General features: G+C 44.9%; 1 protein-coding gene across 1 annotated transcript in view; it reads right to left on the bottom strand.

The window, feature by feature from the left end:
- Positions 1-24,760, bottom strand: part of CTNND2 (catenin delta 2) — a 3,070,130-nt gene that overhangs the window by 2,868,534 nt on the left and 176,836 nt on the right. Inside the window, exon 2 of the mRNA XM_086965298.1 lies at positions 16,499-16,632. Coding sequence (XP_086821424.1) covers positions 16,499-16,632 — 134 coding nt within the window. The remainder of the gene's footprint in view (positions 1-16,498; positions 16,633-24,760) is intronic.

Consider the following 24,760-nt stretch of genomic DNA (forward strand, 5'->3'; position numbering starts at 1 on the left):
GTAAATCTTGTACAAATATCATCGAAGGTGAAGATTTCACACATAATGGTTTCTCTACAAAGGCTAACGATATCTGGAACTGTAAAACCACAAACGCGGTGTATTTCATTCAATGTAAATGTGGCCTAGGCTACGTTGGAGAAACTTGCAGGTCGATTCAGGTACGACTCACTGAGCATAGATCAGCAATTAGAACAGGTAAAATGACAGCGCCTCTTGTGAAACATTTTTTGGAAATGGATCACAGTCCTGAAGATTTTAAATGGCGCATCCTAGAAAAAATAAGAACACCAGATACAAAAGGTGGATGCGCCATCAGAAAGAAAAGAGAGGTTTACTGGATTTTTGTGCTCAATACCTTAAAAAAAGGGTTAAACAGCGAAATTCTGTGGGAAAACGCGATATTTTAGCCCCACGAGAATAAAGGATGTGATTAAAATATCCATCTTTTAATAAAAGCGAAACCTGCCCTTGCAAGGAACACTGTTGATTGTGAAATCAGATTGTTTGCAAAACATCAGCCCTAACAAATATTGGCCTGAACTCTGTTGATTTCGAAATCAAACGGTTTGCAACACACCAGCTACGATATGTCTTTGTTTAGGTGCCCAATTACGTCCTTATAAATATCTACCTGGATGTGGGACTCCTCCCCCCTCCGCCCCCCCTCGCTATTTGATAATTTTTGCATTACGTGCAACGACCCGTTAATTAATTTCTGATCTTTGTACTATGGTATTCCATCAGGTTTTATTGATGAGAAACATATTTCTAGATCCAGTATCATTAAATAAATCTTTATTTGTATTTTACACGCCACACGCATATAAAGGAAATGTCCTTAAATTCCTTTTTGCGATTCACGCAGGCTTGATTGAGTGCGTTATTTATCTTTCTATCTCTGTAGCATCTGCTACAATACAATATTTAAGTTATATATTAGACATTAACCAACATTGACGCATTCACTAGCCACGTCACTTTCAGATTATTAGGATATTCCTTTAAATATCGCTGGCTACGATAGATCAGCCCCACGTGACCCGGTAGGCTAGCACTTATAGACAGCCCCTTTCTTCCCAGCAGTTGATACGATTCCTAACGGCCGTGAGACGCCAACATCGTTCAGCGCGCCAACTGCCGTCGATATCCTCTTTGATCTATTTTTACCGGTGAGTTGATCAGCGCATCCATAGACTAGCTCTGCGAGCAACTTAAGCTCTTTTTTATTACCCATTACCTAACCGACATCTCCACAATGTATCTTTCAGAGACCCGGTATTTCTGAAAAATTATCTGAAACTTCACCCAAGTACGCTTTACACGGCAGAGTGTTTTATACATCTTCTCTTCGGCAGTATATATCGGTAAGATCGAATAACCCGATAAAGTGGAATCAATGTGCCCTGCCTCTTAATAGCAAAGAAGTTTTTCCTGCCGGCACACACATTTTTTATTAATTCCTTCCCTTTATTCCTCTCTTTGCCTTTCCCTAGATACTTGCCGCCCTTTTTAAAAAAAGTCGAAATTGACATGGAGTATGGCAGTAATCTGCTGGAGATACTAATAATATAACTCGAATGAATGCCGGTAAGAACAAACGGGGAAACAAAGATAATATATATCTGATCACGTGACAGACTTCTGATTATGAATAGTAGCGTTTCCATTCTAGCTGATAAACACTACATGATTGACATAGTTTAGACGTTAGCTAAGACTACCATGTGTTCACAAACGTGTCGCTTCGGTTTTAAATCAAGCGAGATTGCTAGCTAGTAAATTAGGATCACCATCTACCAACAAACGTATCGGTGTAGTTTAAAATCATGGAGGATACGTTATTATAATACCGTTATTGGTTTTTCTTTTCTCATGTAGACATTGGCTTCTTAAACGGACAGCAATTACTAACAACGAGTTTCCAAGGCCATTTTGAATTTTATAAGACCTGACCACTCCATTGATCAACGCATCCATTGTGAGTTTATTGTTCCTCCCAGCTTACTAAATTCGAAAATATGGTAGTTAGTGACATAAATAGTCAGAATAGAATTAAAAAATAATCCACTTTTCATTTGTTGTTCCTTATTTTTCCCCTGATTATTTGATTACGAACAGAGATAGGAAGCTGTTTACATTAAAGAAAACGGCACTGATGTAAAATCGGCATTCACTTGCTGTATTGAACCACTTCACGTTTTTAACAAGTGAGTAGACCTCGGTGTTATATAGCGATACATGGTGATTACCAGAATAGGCCAATAACTTCAAATCCAATCTGTCTATACTACTAATATCAGTCGCAAATATATGTAGATAAATATCAGCTATAGAGGGTACAGTTGAATACATTGTGGAAAGGGAGGAAATATCCGTTCTATTATAGATATATAGATTAGAGAGCACTTATGTGCTAGGAACACCGATCCTGTTAGCATTATCGTGCTTTGATAGGAAGCTTTCAGATTAATTTTATGTTGGTTCCAAATCCAATGAAAGAAATAGGATGCCCTACTATGAGTACAATCTTTCTATTTATCAATCTTGACTGCCCCGACATCCTCACTCCACGCCATAATTCTTGCCAACTTAACGGTGGGAGGGCTTTTGATCCATTGTTTTTCAGAATTTTTTAGATAACGACTGCTCAAATATAGCTTTATCATGACTATAATATGTTCTGATATTTGCTTGCATTACTGTAGTAAAGAGGGAACTTGTGCTTTTTAAGGAACTTGCCAGGCAATGTCATTTGCTTGATATTGGTTGTGCAAATAAGGTTTTAAAATATTTTGATCTAAATGTGATAAAAAGATTAAATTTTAAAATATGTCATTAGATGTTATTGATCATGTGTATATGTTGTTTCTTATAAATTTTTACAGACATACTTGTGGCTCCTGAAGAAGGCGTCTTTGAAACGCCGAAACGCGCGTCGGAAATATTCTGTTTGCCACTTTTTGTTCTTTTTGAATTTTTTGATTAACCTTATAAATTCTGTGATATTTATGTACAATTATGTGTGTGTTATTGATTGTTATGTTTTGTTGAGAATGCAGGACATGCTATTTTTAATATGAATATCTATTAAATATAACTAAGTTTTTTATATTGAATTGTATTAGTGTTTTCTTGTTAGCACTACCTTCCCTCTTACTTGTGAATTTGTTGCTAAAATATACACACTGACATCATGGGATATGACACAGCCGCATCACCCTGCAATGGCCCCAGGTCATCGGAGAAAGTGAGAGGTTTATGAGGACCTTCAACAAGGCCCTACGCATTGCCGTGGCAGAGAACGCAGACCCGGAGTGACACCTGCAACTATTGCTCTGAGAATACCAGAGCACTCCGCACTGCACCACTCACCAGGCCCCATGGCTTTAATGTTCAAGGACCCATGCCGCGACACCATCCCTGTCTGCCCCGGGTGCACTCCGCCACCTTACAATGCGGAGGACTCACTCGGACGAAGGGAGAGACAGAATCTAGCCACCAGCTGGAAAAGAAGATCCAAACCCCGGGACCTGCAACCAGGGGACACAGTAATAATGAAAGACCGGAGTCAGGGAGGAAAGTTCCGAACCCCGCATGAGCCAGGCTACTGGACAGTAACTGATGTGAAAGGAACCATGGTGACTGTAGAGAAAGGAAGAGAGAAGGTGACCAGGAACATCTCATGGTTCTAGGGGGTAACCGGGACCATTCCCGCCGTGGAGGGAGAGCCTCTTCCCTGAGCCGATGGAACAAATGAAGACGGTCTATCATGCAAGCACGACACCACAAGCACACTCAAGAGTGTCTAACTAAACCAACCAAGAAACCAAAACAACACCTTGGATCTCAGAAGGGCCCACCAAAATATCTAAGGCACCAGAGCCCCCATTCCTGGCTTGGGCCGTCATCCCAGGTATGGACTGCGAGAGAACCCGGTTCCGAACTCCCGCCTGAAGGACTTTGCATGTCAGGTGGCGAGTCCGAGGGCAGCCCACAAGGAAAAGGAAAAAGACAAAGTTGGGATGGGATGTACTGAGTTAACATTTTAGTTGTGCAACCGGCGAGTGTCGGCTATGTTGCACCCACGCGGTCTTGCCGGAGGGCAGAGCGCAGAGAATAAATGGGGAGACATGACTGCTCGAGGTCAGTCGGCACCCAACCTTAATACTGAGACGGCGTTAACTGTTATTTTTAACAACATTCGACAACATGTCGACGCAGGTCACACCACCTTACTGATCCTTGTGGACCTAACTGCAGCCTTCGATATCATCTCTCCCCTTAGATTGGCTGGTAGGCTCCAGGAAATAGGAATTGAGGGCTCTGCCCTCAACTTGCTTACATCTTTCCTTATGGAACGGGCTCAAAGAGTTAAGATGGGTCAATTCCTTTCTGCTCCTAAACTGCTGTTCTCCGGAGATCCCCAGGGAGCCTCAATGAGTCCCACCCTTTTTAACCTTTATGTAGCACTGCTTGCCAGAGTTGTAAGATCTTTTGGCATAGAAGTGTTATCCTATGCTGATGACACTCAAATCATGATTACCATCACTGACAGTGTTGAAGCTTCAGCAGCAAATGTTAAAAGCTGCATGCAGGCGGTAGTAGCATGGATGGTAAAGAATTATTTAAGACTCAATGGGGATAAAACTGAGATTTTAAATTTCGGAGACAATCAGGAGATTCGGTCCAGGGCCTGGTGGCCAATTATGTGTGGATCTTGCCCGCGTTCTGGCCTCAGTGCCAAAAATCTAGGCATCATAGTTGATACCTTGGGCCCCCAAATAAATAGAACAGTCTCCACCTGCTTCGGAATGATAAGTAGCCTTAGAAAGATTTGTCAATTTTTCTCCCTCTCTGCGCGGAAACAGGCAGTGGTGGCCCTTGTGTTGTCCAGATTGGACTACTGCAATGTCCTTTATGTAAGGATAAATAAGGGCCTCCTACACCGACTCCAACTTGACCAGAATGCTGCTGCAAGGCTGGTGATGGGCCTTCCTAAATTCCACTCTGATGTGGCAACCATCAGGAGCCTTCAATGGCTTCCTTTGGGTCGGAGAATTGTGTTTAAAGTCTTGTGTTTGTTGCACAAGGCCTTTTACAATATGGGATCCGAAGAAATTAAAAAACTGTTTTGGAGATATGTCCCTGGTGATTGTGCCTAGATTCAGGAAATCGAGATGGGGGGAGGTACTTCTCGCTGACTGCGGACAATTTGTGGAACTCCTTTCCTCTCTCGATCTCGAGTCTGGAAATGCATTCCTCATTCCGGAAGGCCTTGAAGACCTGGCACTTTACCAATATGCATCTGTAACCCCTCTATCTATAGACAGCCCTGATCATGATCTCTATCTGCAGCACCTTGATGCCCATGGGCTAAGTTTGCACTTTATAAGTCCTATATTCATTCATTCATGCTGTGTGTCCGTGCCTTTCTTTGCAGCACGCAGCACGCTATAGGCCCTGAGTGTTGGAAGCAGCCAGCACTCTGTATAGCCAACGCTTATTATTCAGCTCTGATTGGAGCAACGTGGAGAGACTTACGTTGGAGCCCTACAGCTAGCTGCCCTGCCTGATCTGTTATGGGCCTGACGTTTCCTGCTCGATGTGGTGGCATTTGCAACTGGACTGCAATCATTTTTGGATTTAATCATGTTTTGTTTACAATTTATCAGTACTTTGCCCACAAATGGATATTTTCTAATTGCTTTCGAAACTTGTGAATTGATCTTGAATGACAGGTGTGCTCGGCTAAACTATACACAGCACAACATAAATCTGAAAATCAATAAGTGTACACAAACAAAGAAATACAAAGAAGTGCCAGAGATAAATAAGTGAAAACGTTTATATAATATTTCTTGCAACACTCTGAGAAAGGTCTTTGTGAACGATACAGCAGATACATGCCTACCTTCTAATATCTAATTCCTAGGGTACATCTGTCTTGTAGAAATGTTTGGGTGAAGGGAAGGTTTTGAGCTTTGGAATCAATCACAGTAACAACGATTAAAGGGAGACACCTGAATAATAAATGCCCATGATATCTTCCTAAGGGCCCCACCCAGACCCTTTCAGGAAAGCCTTGAAGAAAGTCATTTTCACTGAAGCTTCAACTACCTGAGAAACGTGACCAGACCTCCCCTCTGCTCCCTCTCCTCAGGACCCTCCTAGCATCATCAAACGGGACCCCACAAGACCACCCTCAAAACGGAGATACTATTCTAAGACTCCCCCAATACTCCTCTAGAGGTACAGTGTTATGGCCAGCCAATCATATTAAGGTATCGTTTAGCGCTGAACAGTGACTATAAGATGATATGCTGCCACTCAAGAAAATGACAAAATAAATACATATGCCTAACACGTGCTTACTCTTTTGACTGGAGAACGGAGCGAATATTCAAGAATAGGAGATCTCGAAGCATGCTTGTTCTTTCCGCGTCCATTCTCTTGGCTTTACATTAACGGCAGTAGATGAGGTGGAGTTATTACCCTACTCGGGAATGGACGTGCCCTGTTGTTTCACTAAAAGCCTTCCCAGCTAGGGTTTGTTTCATTGTTAGCTTGATGGAATCACATGTTGTCTGCTGCGAGGCAAGTGTCTTCAATAAATCAATGGAATAAAGGCTGGGTTACTCCTTTTTGAGCATTACATTCAGATCTTAATAAACGTAAAAATTACTTCTCACATAAGTTTTATTGGTGTCTATAATGAGATGCTACAGCTCGATTGCCCAATTTATGCTAGCATTTTAAACTCATGAACTGGAGTGTGTTGGTTGTGTTTTTGGCAACGGCATAAATAAAGAGCTTGGGTGTTGCAGACAGTTTTTTCTTTCAATGGTCTATTCCCCATTTCTCATTATGATCATCTTATTTTTATCAAGCACGTGCATCGGAATTCGAGATAGACAGCACTGCAGTGTTGAAGAGCCTAAATTCGTCAGGCACCGAGAACAGTTCTGGGGATACGTAAATGGCATTTTAAGTGGCTTCATGCTAGGAACATGACGTCTGGCGAAGCTGTGCCAGGACCTTGCTGAGTTCTGGAGATGGGACACAGAAGGTCAGTGCTGACTGTAAGGCCACCATAAAAACACTTTAAAACTGCATTTCAGTTTATTAAAAATGTAACAATTACAATCGTTAAAAGTCAGCAATAATTTGATCTTCAAGAGTATCCATGGACCAACAGACATTCTTAAAATATGTATTTCATTGACATCCCAAAACAATACACTATGGGGCATATTCTCAAGGAGCTATTACCGAGTTAACGGCACTTTATCGCAGCAAAGTTGCGATAAATATGTCGCCCTAGTCACAAGCTGGTATTAACAGTCCATAACATTAGTTTATCCGCAATAGCAGCCACAAAAAACATTGCCACAGATGACCCCTGCAACTATCGCTAATGAGATGCAGAGTAGGCATTCCCGTGCCAAAAGCCGCGACAACACCACTCCGCAACATTCTCAATGACCAGCCAGATCGGCGATACAAAGTCAAAACAGGCGATAAGGCACGTTAGCAGCTGGAAATTAACCCCTGCTCTGACCTGGTGCAAAGTCCGACGGCAGCCTGCACCACAAAAAGAAGCCCACCCAGAGTCACACCTGAAGGGCAACAGATGCCATGGAGCCACTGATCATGCAGCTCGGAGCCCCAACAGGGCCACAACACCCACCTCCACCACCCACAGGACCCCCCCCCCCCCCCCCTCCCTGGGCAAGGGCCACATCAACTACACAGAATCATTTACCAAATATTCCGCCTGATGTCGCACAATCACATTTGGTGACATGCATGTCATCACAAAAATGAGCATCACACATTCACCTATGACGTAAAAAATGAAAATGTATTCAAAGAAACGCAGAACAGAAATGAAGACACATGGCGGCTCCCTTCGGGACAATTCGTAGGTCACAGCCTGCAAGACAAAAATTATGATGAGAAGGTGTGTCTTGCGCACATCAAAGGACAGACAGAGAGCGAAGGAGAGAGAGAGCGAAGGAGAGGGAGCAAGAGAAAGACGGACAGAGAGGGGGAGCGAGAGAAAGACGGACAGAGAGGGGGATCTGTGCACCTTGTCCTGAAGAAGAAGCCTAGCTTCAAAACATGTTGACGCACACATGAGGTGTTATACATTAACATACATAATACCTCACAATCACCCTTTTAACAGTATCAGCACACAGGGCCATTAAAGTTTTTCTAGACCTCACGTGCCAGGTGCCTTTTTAACTTGACTTTTTTCACCCTTCGGAACCCACCCCTCACTTATACACATACAAAACCCCACACCACTACACATAGCCAAATAATAAAAGTGCTCCCACGTAGTCTTCGGTTAGCAGCACGCCGCATCCCGTAGAGGGGTGCGAAGACCCCAATGATGAAGCATGACACCAAGGGTCCTTTTGGTGTGTGAGGGGTATTTAAAGAACACTGTGTGCTCCCCATCATTGTAGGGACCACTTTAATAACATCTATATGTGGATTATTTTTGTTTAAATAAATCTGCAGAGGGAGAACAAATTCACTTCTTCTCTCCTCTCCCTTGTTGTTATATTTATTGTTTTGCGGATTGAGCCACATTGTTGTCAATGTTGATGTGCTCTGCTTGTGATGTGTGTGTTACACATTTTGGGGGGGTCGCCCCTGCAGGTGTGATTTTGCTGGCCCTTATCCCTTTCATGCGGTATGCCTTTGACTTCTGTGCTTGTACAGTGCTGACATGTTGCATACTTGGGTACATTGGTCTCTTGGTGGGAGTTGGTGGTCTGGGGCATGGTTTGTCCACAGAAGTGCTCTTTTTAATTGTGCATGTGTGCCATTGTGCCCATCTCCCCCCGTCCCCCCAGTCCCTGGTCCTTACTAACCATGTTGCTGTTGTGTCTGGTCCTGTTGAGCAGTGCCCGGGCCCCCAACTCCTGCCACTGTCTCCCACTGATGACTGTGGCCACCATTTCCTCCATCTCCTCCTGTGGCCCTGGACTCCCACCTCCAGTCTGCATTGCTGCCTTCCGGTTGTTGGTGAGTTTCTGCTTGGTTTTTCGCTTGACATCATCCCAGCGCCTCTTGACCTTTTCCATTGTCCTCTTCAGCACTCCAACTGCATTCACCTTGTCCACAATGGACTGCTATAGTCCATTTTTAGTTGCCAGTGACACAGTGGAGGTGAAGAACAGTAGTTGATGGTGTTCTATCACCTCCATTATCAGGATCCTGTTTTCCTGCGCACTGAACCTTTTCTTCCTAATCTTCTTCTCCTTGGCCTTCCCTGACCCCGAGGTCCCAGGCTGGTCCTCCGGGGGGGCTTGTGGGGTTCTGGTTTTTCTCTGTACTTGCTCCAGCAATGTCCATTGTGCTTCACTGTTGTCTGGCATTTGATTGTCATATTTTTTTCAACTTTTATGGTGATTGTTCCCGCCTGACGCGTGTGAATTGCAGGCCTATAGCTGTTTTTTACTGTTTTTTTTAGTACGATTGGCCTCATCGCAGCTTTTTCTGCTTTCGTGTTTCGCATTTTTGCGGCATGACCTTGATTTTAACGCGGTCAGTTGACGCTTTATCTAGGGACTATCGCATGGTACCGCCGTGTTGTGAATACTTGGTTAACACGAGGTACATTTCTTGCAATGGACTGCGATGTTGAAGGTTGCGTTAAGTTGCTTTTGCGATGGTTATCACACATTCTTGAGAATATACCCCTATATTTCTACTACAGCAGGATGGAATCTCTAAATGTGGTGCCTACTAAACAACTGATTTCCCTTTAATAACAACTTAAAATAATTAGTTTGAACATTGCCATTCTCTTTGGTTTATTTATTTAAAACAGTTGGTCATGAGTCAGCTAGTATTCCCCAATTTCCACCCATCTTTCAAGGTAACACAATTGTTTGAATGCATGTAATCAAATTTAGAAAATGTACTTGAGTTGTTGGCACGGAGAACCACTATTGAATTGCATTAAAGATCGGCGGAGTGCGGGAATATGTTTAAAATCAAAGAGAAGCATCACCACCCACTGTTGAGGTAAGTGATTACACCAGTCCTAAGATAATGGCTTGAAAGCAGAGCACCAACAGTAATGTCGACTTCCACATCTAAATACCCACGACATACTAGCTAAGATTTCCAAAAACAACAATAGTTTGCCTCAATCTGTTTTACAGCACCCCTGGATAAAACAGCCAATATAGTCTGAAAGTAGACGTACTTCGTCATAGTCCGATACACTAAGGTTACCACACATGCTTTGCCAATATTTTCCAGCTGAAAAAATAATTTTCATATCCACAGAGCACGGTTTGTGCTTTCCTATCCCAGCCATTAATAGTCTACAGTGGGTTGGATTTAAGCAGTCCGAGAGCTAACTTCTAGAATGTCTTCTTAGCCATCAATGTTAGAGTAAATAAAAGTAGTAGGAAGAAAGTAAAACAGAAATAAATTCAAGAAATAAATGTCAGAAATGTAGGATGGCTTTCTAATGATTGATAATAAATAGTTTAGAAACACTTTGCATTACTCCTAACCCATGTTTTTAATAGTTGGTTAATAAATTAAATATTTTACATCCCTCGAATTGCAAAGACAAGGCTAAATACATAAAGTGATCAATATCACCCCAAAATCAATGTGCCTCGATTCCGAATCCTTCTAAATTTGGAATTTCACTCATACAAGGCAAGGAGACCTCCTAAATGATTTCATGTTCGAACTTGTTATGGGTTTTGCAAATAATTTATGTTCTCTTATGGCCCCTTTTCGTCTGACTTTTAAAGGCCGTGGTACCTTTACAATAATAGATTTTGTTTTAACTTCATGTAAATATTCCACTCATATCAAGGACTTTAGGAAACACGAGATTGCATTAAGCGAACATGTTCCTATTAGCATGGAACTGATGGTGCATAAAAATTCTAATAAGACCAGTGGTAACCCTATATATTCTGCGGAAAATATTACTTTGACCAGACAAAATGGTTACGCCCTTAAATGGGCAAAAGTGGACCCAGGGCTTTTCATGGAGAAAGTAGTCAAAGGATGCTCTGATGAGGTTTCAATTTGCTTAAATGAGTATTCATCACACCAAGAAATTGTAAATAACTTTTTAGATATCTCTAACTTGGTTAAAGAAATCCTACATGTAAAAGGAAGAAAGAACAGAAATATCAAGCAAGAGTGGTTTGATAATAAGTGTACGAAGGCTCATACTAATCTTAAAAATGCCTTGCATGCTAAAGTGAAAGATCTAGATTATATTAGAAAGGCAAGACATGAATATAAAAGGGAACTGAAGGCAAGAAAGTCTGCCTTAAAAGATGATGCTTGGCAGGCCCTACATGATGCTTCAGTCAATCGCAACTCATCTGCCTTTTGGAAGGCTGTAAATGCCCTCTTCCTGGCTGGAATTGATAATGCCATAATAGAGATAGCAATAACCGAGCACGATTGGATCACTCATTATTCAAGCCTATACGGAAATCTGACCCAAATAGTCCAGGATAATTCGGCAACTGAGGTAGAAATTGACCACCCTTTTATCTCTAGCAACATACCTTTACATTTTACCCGTAGCTAGGTAATTTCTGCCATTAACTCAAGCCAAGGGGGGAAGGCTGCGGGCCTTATGTGATCCCAGTAGATCTTTTTTTATTTAACATAGAATTATGGGGCCCACTACTAACGCAGGTCTTCAACGCTTGCTGCTCAAGAGGCTCCTTACCGACCTGGTATGAATCCATAATAGTGCCTATATTTTAAAAAGGCGATAGGGTAAACCCAGCCTGTTACCGCCCAATTTCTTTGCTGGACTCAACAGTTAAGATCGTGGGGAGAGTCCCGCTAGATAGGTTACAGCTATGGGCGGAAGAGAAGTCAATATTACGCGATCTCCAATATGGCTTCCGAAAAGGCTTGGGTACAATCGAACAGGGCTTAAATCTACACATTTTTTAGACAAGTATACAAAGGCCAAAAGGGAAAATGTATATCTAACTTTTGTCTACTTAACATTGGCATTTGACTGCGTTAATCATGAGAAGCTTTGGTCGGTTTTAGAGGAGATGGGAGCAGATGCCCTAATAATTATTTTTTTAAAACAGCTATACTCAGGGACAAGGGCCAGGGTTCGGTACGGAAGGAGGGAGATAGTGCTCCAAGCACTTCAAAGTGATGAGGGGCATAAGACAAGGGTGCATTTTAGCCCCGTTCCCCTTCTCACTTTATATGAATAACCTGGAAACTGTTCTGGCTAAGGAGTGTAAGGACCTACCAGCAGCTTTGTCCCGGCCTATACCCGCGTTCATGTATGCGGATAATGCGGTCCTTATGGCCTGCACTCCTAATGCACTGCAGAACGTTGTTAATACTTTTGGTAATTACAAGTCAGGTTTGGGGCTTACCGCCAACTGTGCGAAAACTTTTATAATGAATTGCGGGCTGGTCTAAAAAGGAAGACAAAAACCCTTTTTATACAATATAAGCCAATAGATAGCGTAATAACTTTTTCCTATCTTGGAATTTTATTTGACCACTTCGGTTTCTGATCTCAGGCGATCAAGGCCAGAAGACTTCTATTTATTAAATCCTTAATTGCTCTGCAATACTTTAGCAGAAAACTAGGCAGACGCTGCCCCTCTGAAATGTTATAGATTTACAAAGCTAAATGCGTGGCTATTGCCATTTATGGAGCAGGAATATGGGGCTACGCAAGCGTAAAACACTTTGCAATTTGCGAAAACAAGTTTCTCAGGTCACTTCTGGGCATTCCAAACAGTACATCAAACTACATAGGTCATCAAGAACTGGGCATGTCCTATTTGGAGGACTTAATTAAGATCCAACCTATCCTCCTATGGCATAAAATTTGGACTTCAGAGGAAACAGCTTTTAACCGCCACATACTAACAGATGCCCTGGCGATGGAAGAAGTTAGGCGGATGAGATGGCTAGAATAAGTAAGAATATTCTTGACCAAATTAGGCCGTCCAGAATATTACAAAGATCCTCAAACATTGTGTACTGTATCTAGGAAAGATCTTAAAGTGAATTGTATAAAATATTTGAGCGAAATTAGAAACACTTTAGAAATAAAGAAGTCCACGGTCCAAACATATTTTACTGGACATACAACTACTGCTATACAAATGTATATCACCTTGATAACAAATGATTATGAGAGATTTCTGTTGACCTAGTTCAGATTTAATATTTTACACAGAAGCTTGAGTTTTCCTGCACCAAATGATTGGTCAAGAATTTTATGTAAATGTCCATGCGATGATGTCTCGACCCATTCGACATTGCATATAACGTTTTTTTGTAAATTTTACTCTAACCCAAGAAGAACGTGGATCATCCCAGTTTTAAAAAGATTAGGTTTTAGACAATGTCAATTAGCGTTTCGTTTTTTGCGGTTATTAGACAATTAATTCATCATTGCTTCTGTAACTGTATTCTTAAAACACGTTTTTAAATATTGTAAATCTATTCTGTACTGTTTTTGATAAGATTTTAATGATTTTAGGAACTGGTATTTTAATTTGCATTGATTTAGGTACATGATCTTTTATGGTCAACTCTATCAGTTACCGAATAAAGTAATTTTGAATTGAATTGAATTGGAATTTTTGTATTCATAATAATAATTGGAATGCTCTGGATGTAGGCCTAAACCAATTAGACCCTTTATCTAATTGGAGTGTGTAACATTCATTTCACATTCTCACCACGGAGCGGACGGGGAAGGTAGCAACACATGAGGGAATTTTCCATCTCAGCCTAAATATTTTCGCAGATCAATAAAACATAAAATAGAACAGTGCCAGAGCACATGCTTGGAGTATATTAATTTAAACTTTTTTTAATGAGTTCAGGTTTTATACTATTTTGCTACCTGGGTGGAGAACAAACATCTGCCTGTCCCATGTGTGTGAAGATTTGGCCAGAAGTGGCTTCTGTAGCTACAAACAGAGGCCCATGAAAAGGTGATGAAGCATGTAGACAAACTTTGCCGGTATTGCTTGGCCTTTGTTTTCCTAATAATGAAGGAAATATGCATAATTGGCTGTAAAGTAGTTTACTGCTGTTTGGCCCGAGGCAAGATCAGAGTCACAAGTTTAATGCTCAGGAGGAGAAAGAGATGTCTACCAGAGATCAGACCAGCCTTATTGATGAGCGATATTAGTGGGTAGGATATAAATGAACTGAAGGAGTTCCTCCTCTACAGTATGATATTGCTGATTCCTGCCAGGAAGTTGGGGAAAAACAGTATAGAAATGAGCACTAACAAGGTGATTCATGTAAGACTACCATGCAGAGCCCTGCTTCACCATGATCACAGAGATTCCATCAGAACCAGATGCCTCTTAATTGCATACTGTCTGAATCAATTATTGGCGTGTAATTCGATAAACGTTCATCTTTCAAAAATGTTGACCAAATGTAGGTGCTCCCCTGAGTGATAGTGCAGTTGCTTTAACAAAATGTGTAATATGGATTTTATGACGAGCTTGAATAACATTGTGTGATTACAACTACTGATCGTCTCCATAAAAGCACTATCCTTTTGGCAAAAAGGACATTTTTTGTGCTTACAAATTAATCTACAAGGAGATGTGTTTCACCCGTAAATGTACGACAGTCTGTTATGGACTAATAGGGAGTATTCTATATGTGTACTGCTAGAGGTAAAGCAGGTCACATTGCTAACTGTCAAGAAGCCACAATGGGTTGCCCAATACATCACAGGTGTCAATATACAGCAGTCAACGTCACATACAATAGAAACAATATTCTTATCACATCCACAGCGTTACAGTGGGCCAACGCCCGTGGTCCCAAACCATTTGCTCCAAATTCTGTCATGTTTGGCAGCATACCCTCAGGCATCATATATGGGTTTCTCCTGCTGCACACACCCGTCCATCCTGCTCCTCCTTTGAGATGTCATTGGTGGCTTGGAGGCCTTCCAGCGAGCTACAATGTCACGCTTAGCAACCAGCTCCCAGGAGGATCAATAATGGGGAAAATGCTATCTCAGTGTTTCAGACGTCAGAAAGTACAGCGATTGCCATATTCCAGTACCTCACTAAAATGGAAGCAGACCAAATCATGTGAAAACAGTCTGCTGGGAAGTGTGAGCAGTGAAAACACTCAGGGCTGACATGGAATCCTGCCTTGAACAGCCAGTCAGGGGTAAGGTATGCCCAATGTAGGTAGTATGTCTGTACTAGCCTGGAGAACATGGTCTGAACTTTGGAGGCTATCAGTAAATCCTGCCAGACTTCTTCTTCCACAGTTCCTAGCCAATTCTCAGAGCGGGTTCTAAGAGCAGTCAATGTGTCTGGGGCGTTAATTATCAGTGTGTGGTAAATGTAGCCCCCCCCCCCTCTGCCCAGTGTTCCCACCATGACCTTTGCTTCAACCAGGCTAAACTCCGGAATCAATGTGCCGAGAGGGATGTGTACACACAGTGTATGTGGAAAATACTTATGAAACGGTGTCCTGGACAGGCGTATGTCTGTTGGAGCTCCTGAAAAGAAGACAATTATGTACCCTCCCAAACATCCCCTAAAAATGTGATGCCGATAGTATCCTATCGACCAAACCCCCTCAGCTCCACCACCTCACACAACCGGGCACTGTGCCACAAAGGGGTCTGTTACATGAGTTTAGACCACCCTACATGAGTAGGTAAAGTAAATCATTATCATGCAAGGAGAGGAGTAGGAGGTCAAATTAAAGCCATAAAACTAAAGGATCAAATTCTTTGGTGGCAACAATATTAATGAGAAATGCCACAGAAAGGATGAGTGGCATAGAGCCTGATGTCATAGTTGTGCATAAGCAAGTTCCTACACAATTTGATACACAAAGGGACTAAATTAGTACTGCTTTAGGAAGCTCAGTAGTAAGCCACACCTTAGTCTGGGTGAATACATCGTCAGTGTCACAGTAACTTGTAAGTTGTCCATCACCGACAATTTATAGTCAGCTGGAAATCTAATTACACCCCCCCCCCCCCATTTTTAGATTCCACGATTGATATAAATACAAGGAAACAACATTTAGTTAACAGTACCTCAAAAACAAATTAAATGGCAGAAGGACAACAAAATAAACATCACGTGGTGACCTTCACCACTTGTCCAAATGCCACTGTCTTTATCCAACTTCTTCGATCTCTTACTGTGCATGATGCAATACTATTATTACAATATGTCAACAGCTGAAAGGAGCAAACACATTGCATTTTAAAATGTATGTATTCATTGTGCTTTTTATTTCTCATCTCTCAGTCTGCAGTCTTTCAGAGATTGCGTTTAAATATTTTTACAGATTGAAAATGAGGTTGAATTGTCTTAGCTGGACCATGAAACTTTCCTTTGCTTTTTTTATGAACCTTAATAATAAGAGTTGTCAAAAAATGTCCCCATAGATTTGCAAATTTTCTGCTAGTCTGAAATCTTGTTTGCCTTACCTGTTCCTTAACGGACGCTAGAATGGCTGAAGTTGTCTCTGTTTCCGAACCGTCACCATTCGAAGTATTCAGTACAGGGCTCATGGAACTTGTCTTTTCAGAACTCGAAGGCTGGTCTGGGACAGGCATGGTTCCTGAAAGTTAACAGAAAATGTATTCTTTAGACCCGTATGGATTCAAGTTTTAAGGGTGAAATACTCATGTAACTTAAATGATTACATACAATTATTGCTCTATATCTCCCTGTTCATTGTAAAGTGATGTTTTAATTCAAAAGCTTTTGATACATAATTAACTTCCCAAAACCATGTTTTGATGCTGGTATTTAAGACAGACTACTTGTATCACATTTACATATGTTTGATTTCGCCCTTTTTGCAGGGTCATCCCTGAACTTTTTGCTTTCTCGCCTGGTATTTTTTCTGACATGGTGTTGGTGGTTTTAGGACTCTGGACACTTTATCACTACTGTCCAGTGTAAGGTGCAAGTGCTCTCTATGGTAAAACGTGGTAAAATTGGTCTACACTTGTTTGCTAATTTAATTTACCTGTCAGCCCCTTGTAAAGCGGTATCCCAGATACCCAGGACCAGTAATTTTTTTTTTTTTTTAAAACCTTTATTGTGCAATGCAAATATAATTACAAGTATGGGCCTACAACCACAGGGGCCGGCCGCTAGAGCGTAAAAAGCAGTTGTGGAACATCACAAAGCAGCGACCGATCCCCTAGAGGTCCGGCAAAATACAGGATACAACTTGTAGCAACACAGGATGGAATCAGGATATAGTTATTTTTGTTTTTTAGAAAAGAACAGAAAGAAAAACCAGACAAACAAATCTCAAGGTGGAGAGCATTATGGACCAAGTCGTGCTCCAACGGGGGGGACCCTCAATAATGGATAGATAACCAGGTAAGCAATGGAGATGGCCAGGGGGGGGGGGTCAGTGGGGAGGTCAGAAAATCAGGAAAAAGAGTAGATTCTTCCAGGAATGTCAGGATCAGTGGGATAGAGAAATGTCCGGATTGTCCTCAAACGGGGGTGTACAGATGTTCCCTCGATAAGCTTTCCATTGACCCCAGATTCTATTCCACGCCCTCGGCTTGCCCCTAGCCAAATACACAGTCTTCTCTCTAAACATACACCAGTCCATATTCTCCTTCCATACTGACACGGTGGGGGGCGGTTGGGAACCCCAAAGCTGCGCAATATCCCTCTTTGCGATCATGTTCCCAAGGGCCGCCCACCGGGCCTGAGCGACGTTGTAATCATTCGACTCCCACACATTCAACAAGCATCTCCGAGCCTCAGGCAGCAGAGCGACCCCAGTGACACACTCCATTACAGCATGCACACGAGTCCAATACGCAACCACCTCCCGGCATTCCCAAATGATATGGAGGAAGGTAGCACTCAAACCACACCCGCGCTTGCATAACCCATCCGAGGAGAAGCCCATGGCAACCAAACGAGGACCAGTAACATACACCCGATGAAGAATTTTAAGTTGGACGAGACGGAGACGGGCGGGAATGGCGACCTCTTTCGGGGAAGACAGTGCTGACTGCCAGTCCTCGTCATCCAACTCCAACCCGTCTCCAGTCCAGGCCTCCCTGAGATGCACAAGGAGATCTGCCCGATCGTTGATTAACTTCTTATAAATCAATGAAATCGTACTATCGGGCAGATGACCATCGAGTATACGGTCCTCAATTGGGGAGGACTCGGGCACAATAGTGTCGGCAGCGAAGACCGACGTCAAGTCATGGCGGACCTGTGCATACCTGAAAAATTCTCTATCACTCAACTCATACTCATTCTGAAGTATCTCAAAGGTCTTAACCGCGCCTTTCACCCAAAGGTCACCCACTCTGCTTATACTGATCATATCCCACTTCTCAAAACCTTTCGTTGTCCAGAGGCATCCCAGACTTCCCGACGCATACAAAGGGGTCGTTCGTGTTAATCAATCGTTCCATTCCATGGCCGCATTCGCATCCTTCCACACACGCACAGAAATCTTGGTGGGTCCCGTTAGATCCCTCCCCGCTGTCCGAGAGTAGAGTGCCCTGTTGTAGTTACCGCCCGGCAACTGATGCTTGTCCATCTCAAAAGCCGGATTTGGGCCGGGTGCATACATCGTGTGGTTGATTGCGGACAACTGGGAGGCCCAATAGTACCTCCTGATATCCGGGAGCCCCATGCCCCCGTCATACCAGGGGAGAGTTAGCTTTGCAAGAGCAATACGCGTGCAGCCGTCCCAAACGAGCCGCCTCTGTAAGCCCTCCACCTCCCGAAAGTAGCTTGCCGGAATGACATCGAACGAGTACTGGAGTGCGTATAAAAACCGAGGCAGAGACATCGTTTTAAAGAGTGCAGCGCGGCCGAGAGGCGACAACGGCAATCGACGCCACCGAACCACGTCTAGTTTCAACCTTCGGAGAGGAGGAAGGAGATTGTGCTCATAGCGGGCAGCTGGATCCAGCGATATAAAAATCCCCAAATATTTGAAGCCGGATTGAGAGATCTGAATGGGAAATCTACTTGGTAATGGAGGAGATGACATATACACAAGATTTAGACCAATTTATGATCAAGCCAGAATTCCTGCCGAACGAAGTGGGAACGTCAAACAGGACGTTAAGGGATTTATGAGGGGAGGTGAGGTACAAAAGAATATCGTCAGCGTACGAGACTCGGTCCTCAAAATCGGGGGCCCACTGAATGCCCTTTATCGACGGCCCCCATCGGAGCCAGGCTGCAAGAGGCTCTAAAGCAAGAGCAAAGAGCAGGGGGGACAGCGGGCACCCCTGTCTAGTACCCCTCCAGAGAGTAAAGGACTTGGACACTCGACCGTTGACCACAACCTGAGCCAGCAGTTCCCTATATAAAAGTTTCACCAACCCGACAAATTCCGATCCAAAACCAAATTTCGCGAGGGCGGCCCAGAGATAAGGCCATTCTATAGTATCAAAGGCCAGCGCGGCGTCCAAGGAAGCCAAGATGGCCGGCTCCGGAAGAGTCCCCGCCCTCGCGAGAACACCATGTAGGCGCCGCAAGTTGAGAGCAGTGTTCCAATGTGGGATAAAACCGGATTGATCCGGATGGATCAGGTCACAAATCACTGTAAGCAGACGATTGGCGGGAACCTTGGCAAGAACCTTAGGCTCAGCATTCAACAGGGAGATGGGCCTGTACGATGCGCAGCGATCCCGAGGCTTGCCCTCCTTGGGAATTACCACGATCGTTGCCAAACGATGGTCACTAGGGAGGGTGCCAAGGTCACGTGACTCCATAAACATATCGCGAAGATATGGTGCGACTTTATCCGGGCGCAGTTTGTACAGCTCAATAGGCAAGCCGTTCGGGCCCATAGCCTTGCCCGAACGGAGAGAACGAATTGCGGTTGCAATCTCGTCTACAGACAACGGAGCCTCCATGCACTCTCAATCCTCCTCAAAAAGACAGGGCAACGCAATGTCATGCAGCAATGAATGGGAGTTGTCCTCATCTCTATCAGACACCGGGGAGTACACAGCACGAAAATAATCCGCAAAACACTTCACAATCTCATTCGGGTCAGTCACACTCTCCCCATCTAAAGTCTGAATCACAGGGACCACACGATTCGCTCTTTTCTTCTTGTCAAGCCACGCAATCAATTTACCCGCCTTATCCCCAACATCGTACAGTCTACCCTGCTGCTCCCTGTGCATCGTCTTGGCAGCATCCGTGACAAGGGATTTATGGTCTAGCTGCTTCCGACCAAGGTGTGGAGTCTATCATGGGTAACGCCTGAGTCTAGGTCAGCCTCCAATTTCAATATTTCCGCCTCAAGACTCACCACCTCCTGATTCCTAGCTTTCTTAGTTTCAGCTATTAAAGATAGGGCCTGTCCATGAATAACAGTCTTAAAAGCTTCCCACAGGGACACAGAGGACGAAACAGACCCCTTGTTTTCCAGGAAATAGTGGTCTAGGGACTTTATCACTCTATTACGGGTCTTAGGATTACGCAGGTACCAGGGGTTGATAGGGGCGATCCGCCCGCAGCGTTCACCCCAGTGACCATGCAGAGCCACAATGGAGAATGATCCGAAATGCCCCGGGCCAGGTGTCGGACCTCTCTAACAGAGGAAGACTGGGCAGCGGGCATAAGGATGTAATCAAGTCTGGAGAGACTCCCATGAGCCCCAGAGTGAAAGGTGTACTGACTCTGTGTCGGATGCATTAACCTCCAGCAGTCTACCAGACCAAAGGTGTCCAGGAAGCCACCAAGCCATGACTGGGAATTAGGAAGATCCCTGGGGGGGTGACGATCCATAATGCCAGAAAGCACAGAATTAAAATCCCCATCCATAAGGAGAGTGCAATCAGGGAGCTCCAGAATCACACGGCCCACATCTGAGAAAGTACAGGTCTGAAGACCCGGGGGAACATATACAGTGAGCAATGAAAGAGTCTTACCCTCCCACCTACCAATGAGGGCTGCATAATGCCCTCTGTCGTCGAGGATTACGTCATCAATCTGTAGAGGTAGAGAAGACCGAACCAGAATACCCACCCCTCTAGAACCAGTGGTGAACCCGGAGTGTGCGACCAGGCGCTACCCCCACCTATTCATAGCATGACACATATTCCCCACCAAATGCGTCTCCTGCAAAAGTACCACATCGGGAGACAAGCGACGCAGATACTGCAGTACAACACCCCGTTTTATGCAATTGCCCAATCCATTGACATTCCACGATATTAACCTCAACCCACTACCCCCCATCCCAACAAGTGATGCATGAGTCACCCCACAAAGAGCAGGACACTTGAAGTATAGAAGAAACCAATACGTCGCCTTGAGAAAGAAAAACACATTCACAAACACCCCATCCCACCCCCAACCAACACCCGTTAAAACTCCCCCTCCCTGCACCCCTGCAGTAGACTAAAAAGCCACCCCAACATGCAGTGTGCCTGTCGCCCTAACACTCCCACTCTGCAAAAAGACCCTGGAGGAGGAAAGAGGCCCGTCCCTCCCGCCACCCAGAAGGGAACATCAGTGAAACGTAGTATGCAAAATAAATAGAACCCAGTTGAGCAATGTCTAATATTCGGAGATCAGGGGCCGAAACATCACTTCTGTACAGGCTCACCACCCTCAGCACCACCAGGGTGCTCAGTCCGGTCGTTCCGGCCAGGCAGGGAATCCAGCCAGTCACTCACATTCTCCGGCCGGTCAAAAAAGAATGTCCGTTCCTCGTACTCCACACGAAGCCTGGTAGGGAAAAGCATTGCGTACATCAATCCTAAGTCCCGGAGACGTTGCTTAACTCCCTGAAAGCCCATCCTTTGTCTCTGGACGAGCTGAGTAAAGTCCGGGTAAAAGTTAACTGTGGAATTCTCAAATTTCACCGGGCCGCTCACTCTCGACGCCTGCAGGATGGCATCACGGTCCCTGAAATGAAAGAGTTTGGCGATGATAGGCCTCGGAGGAGCGCCCGGCTTAGGTTTCCACCCGGAACGCTCCACTGCAAAGAAGGGGCAAGGTGGTTCAGGACAAGATCTTCAACCAGGAGGTCAATCGAGTGAATCTCGGGATTCTCCGGAACACCTATGATGCGGATGTTATTGCGTCTTGCCCTATTCTCAAAATCCTCCAGCCGATGGGACATCAGGTCATTAGCCGATTTCAAATTGCCAAGTTCGGTCTGAAGTTCCGACACATCGGCCGTGAGGCTAGAAGGCTTCAGATCCAACGACTTCACCTTCTCGTTGGTCTTGGACAGGTCAGCTCTGATCAGGGTGACATCAATGGCAACCGTATCAATTTTATGAGCGAGAGCCTCATACTGCTGGCCGATGGTCTCCTTTATGTTGGTAATGGCGCCCATGATGTCCTGCAGGGACGGGTCAATAGGGGCGGTTGAGTCCTCCTTGGCGTCCTCTGGGGTACGGCTGGTGACTCCAGGGGATCCTTTGGATTGAGTGTACCGGTCCATACTGTTGGATTGGACCGGTCCCCCACGAAGGGGCGTCTTAGTCTTCCGTTTCTCGGCTTCGCCCCTGGCTGTCATGCTGGAAGATGCGCCCCGGAGGGGCCCGTGAGACCTAGTGAAAATGGCCGCCTACGGGCAAGTCACCAACAGTCCACAAAAACTGGCTCGTGTGGCCAAGGCAGAGACACGACTTGACCCAATCGGCGTAGATGGTAAAGCCTCACTCGCGCTGAATAGAGGCTGGACAGATCCCCGACCAAGCGGAACCTTCTCGCAATCAGACCATGCCGGGACCCAGAAACAAAACCGAAAGTTGGAGTAGGGCTCCTGGGAAAGACCCCACTGCAGTTGTTATTCAACTTTGTCCCGGCTTCACAATTCGCCAAGTCCCCGGCTTGCCGCAAGGTGGGCCTCAAAAGTTCAAATCGATATAATTTCGGTTCCCCGAGTCCGAATTAAAATCTAAAAAGAGTTATGAAGTCAGCCAAGGTTCATCTTCAATAATCCATCCAAGAATTCAGGATGTTGTCAGGATAAGTTGCGAAGAGTGGCGAGGGTCCGGGGAGCTCTGTGCTCACGCGGACATCACGGATGCTCGCGTAGCTCCTCCCTCCAGGACCAGTAAATTAGATGCTACTGGTGGGCTGATTGCGTCACCCACCAAAGTAGCCTTTCAAACCTGTCTCATGCTTCTGCCGTTGCAGGGCCTTCGCACGCAGTTTACTGCCGCTGTGACGTGGCACAAAAAATGGGTGCCACGTCTGGGACTCCCCTTTGACTACATATCAGTCACCCCTAAGGTAGGCCCTAATAGCCCTATGGGCAGGGTGCGTTGTAGGTAAACGGTAGGACATGTGCCTTAACTTTGTGGCATGCCCTCACTACTGTGAGGCTGCCCTCTCATAGAAATGCATTTGGGATTCCAAGATATATGCTTCAGTGGTAATTCCTGATCTGAGAGGAGTAGAGTGGTCAAGTTTGGTATGTTTGGAATAGTGGAAAATAAATGCTGTGCAATGGTGTTCGCAGATTTATCACTATTTTAGATATGACATTTTATAAAGTGGGCATTTCTGTGTGCTATGTGTCTTTGTGCCTGCCTGATGTGTATTGCATGTCTGGCTCTGGAGTGGCAGGGGCTTGGTGAGTCAGCACTAGGCTGAATAGACCAATCTGTATTTGTAGTGGTGGGAGGAGTAGCACCTGGGGCTGTGCCTGCCTTCCACAATGCTGGCTCCGCCCCCTGTGGTGTGTCTGGGGCCCGAGCCTACACCGACAAAGGGGGTGGTGGTGCACCTTTAGGGAAATGTGTGAGTGCCTCCCAGAACTGGTTTTTACTGGATCCCCAAGCCCAGTGCTAGGGCAGAACAAAGACCTAGCTGATATAAATATTGGGGCTGTGACCCCATGTCTGTTTGCTTCTTGTGCTTGCTTGGATCTGAAGGACCCTGCCAGGAGGCACAGCTGCTGTCTTCTGCTGGGATGCCCTGCGAGCTGGCCTGGCTGTGCCCAGTGTCCGGAACTTGCGCATTTCAGGATCGCCTGGCTTAATCATTTTGCGGCGCGCTTTCAATCTTGTGGCCCAAGGAGAGGGGTTTACTGAGTGGGAGCCCAATGAGGAGCTCTCTTTGCTCAGAACTGTCCTTTCTTCTGGAGCTTACATCACCGGAGGGGAGAGCTGAAAAGAGAGTAGTGTTTTTCCCCTCCGGTTGAATTGCCTGACTTTCTTGGGGTGCATAACGGCCTGCAGCGCGGGCCGTGTTATGTGGCCCAAGCTGCGAGGCCATGTCCTAGCTGCTAGGAGTCCTGGCCGGGGGATTCCTTCGATATCAGGCAGTGGAAGTCAGGCTGAGCCTGTGGGCGGAGCCGGAAGTGAGGCGGAGGTGCTGTCATTGGAGAGCAGGGCTCCCTGGTGGTCGAGGAGAGCCTCTCATGCTGCTTAAAGCCTGCCGGAGAACAAGACCGGTGACACAAGAAGGGAAGTCCCGCGGGTTCTGCCAGTAACAGGAAGGAAGGAACGGAGCCTCATGGGCTCTTCTCTGCCACTTTCCGCCTTTCTCCCATAGCATACAGTCTCCCATGAGTGACCCGAGGAGACTGAAGAGGCCTTGGTGAGTAGGGCCATACGAGGCATACTTGTTTTTTGCCCAAATATTGTCACAGCTGCGCCGCAGGCTCACGGACAGCTGCAACGTCACAGACAGTCTCCAAGGAAGGAGACAAAGGTGAGTTGCATCCCCGCCCCCCTCGCATTACAGGCATTATTCTTGGGGTC

This window comes from Lissotriton vulgaris, chromosome 4_1, assembly GCF_964263255.1.
Source record: "Lissotriton vulgaris chromosome 4_1, aLisVul1.2, whole genome shotgun sequence".
Lineage (NCBI taxonomy): Eukaryota > Metazoa > Chordata > Amphibia > Caudata > Salamandridae > Lissotriton > Lissotriton vulgaris.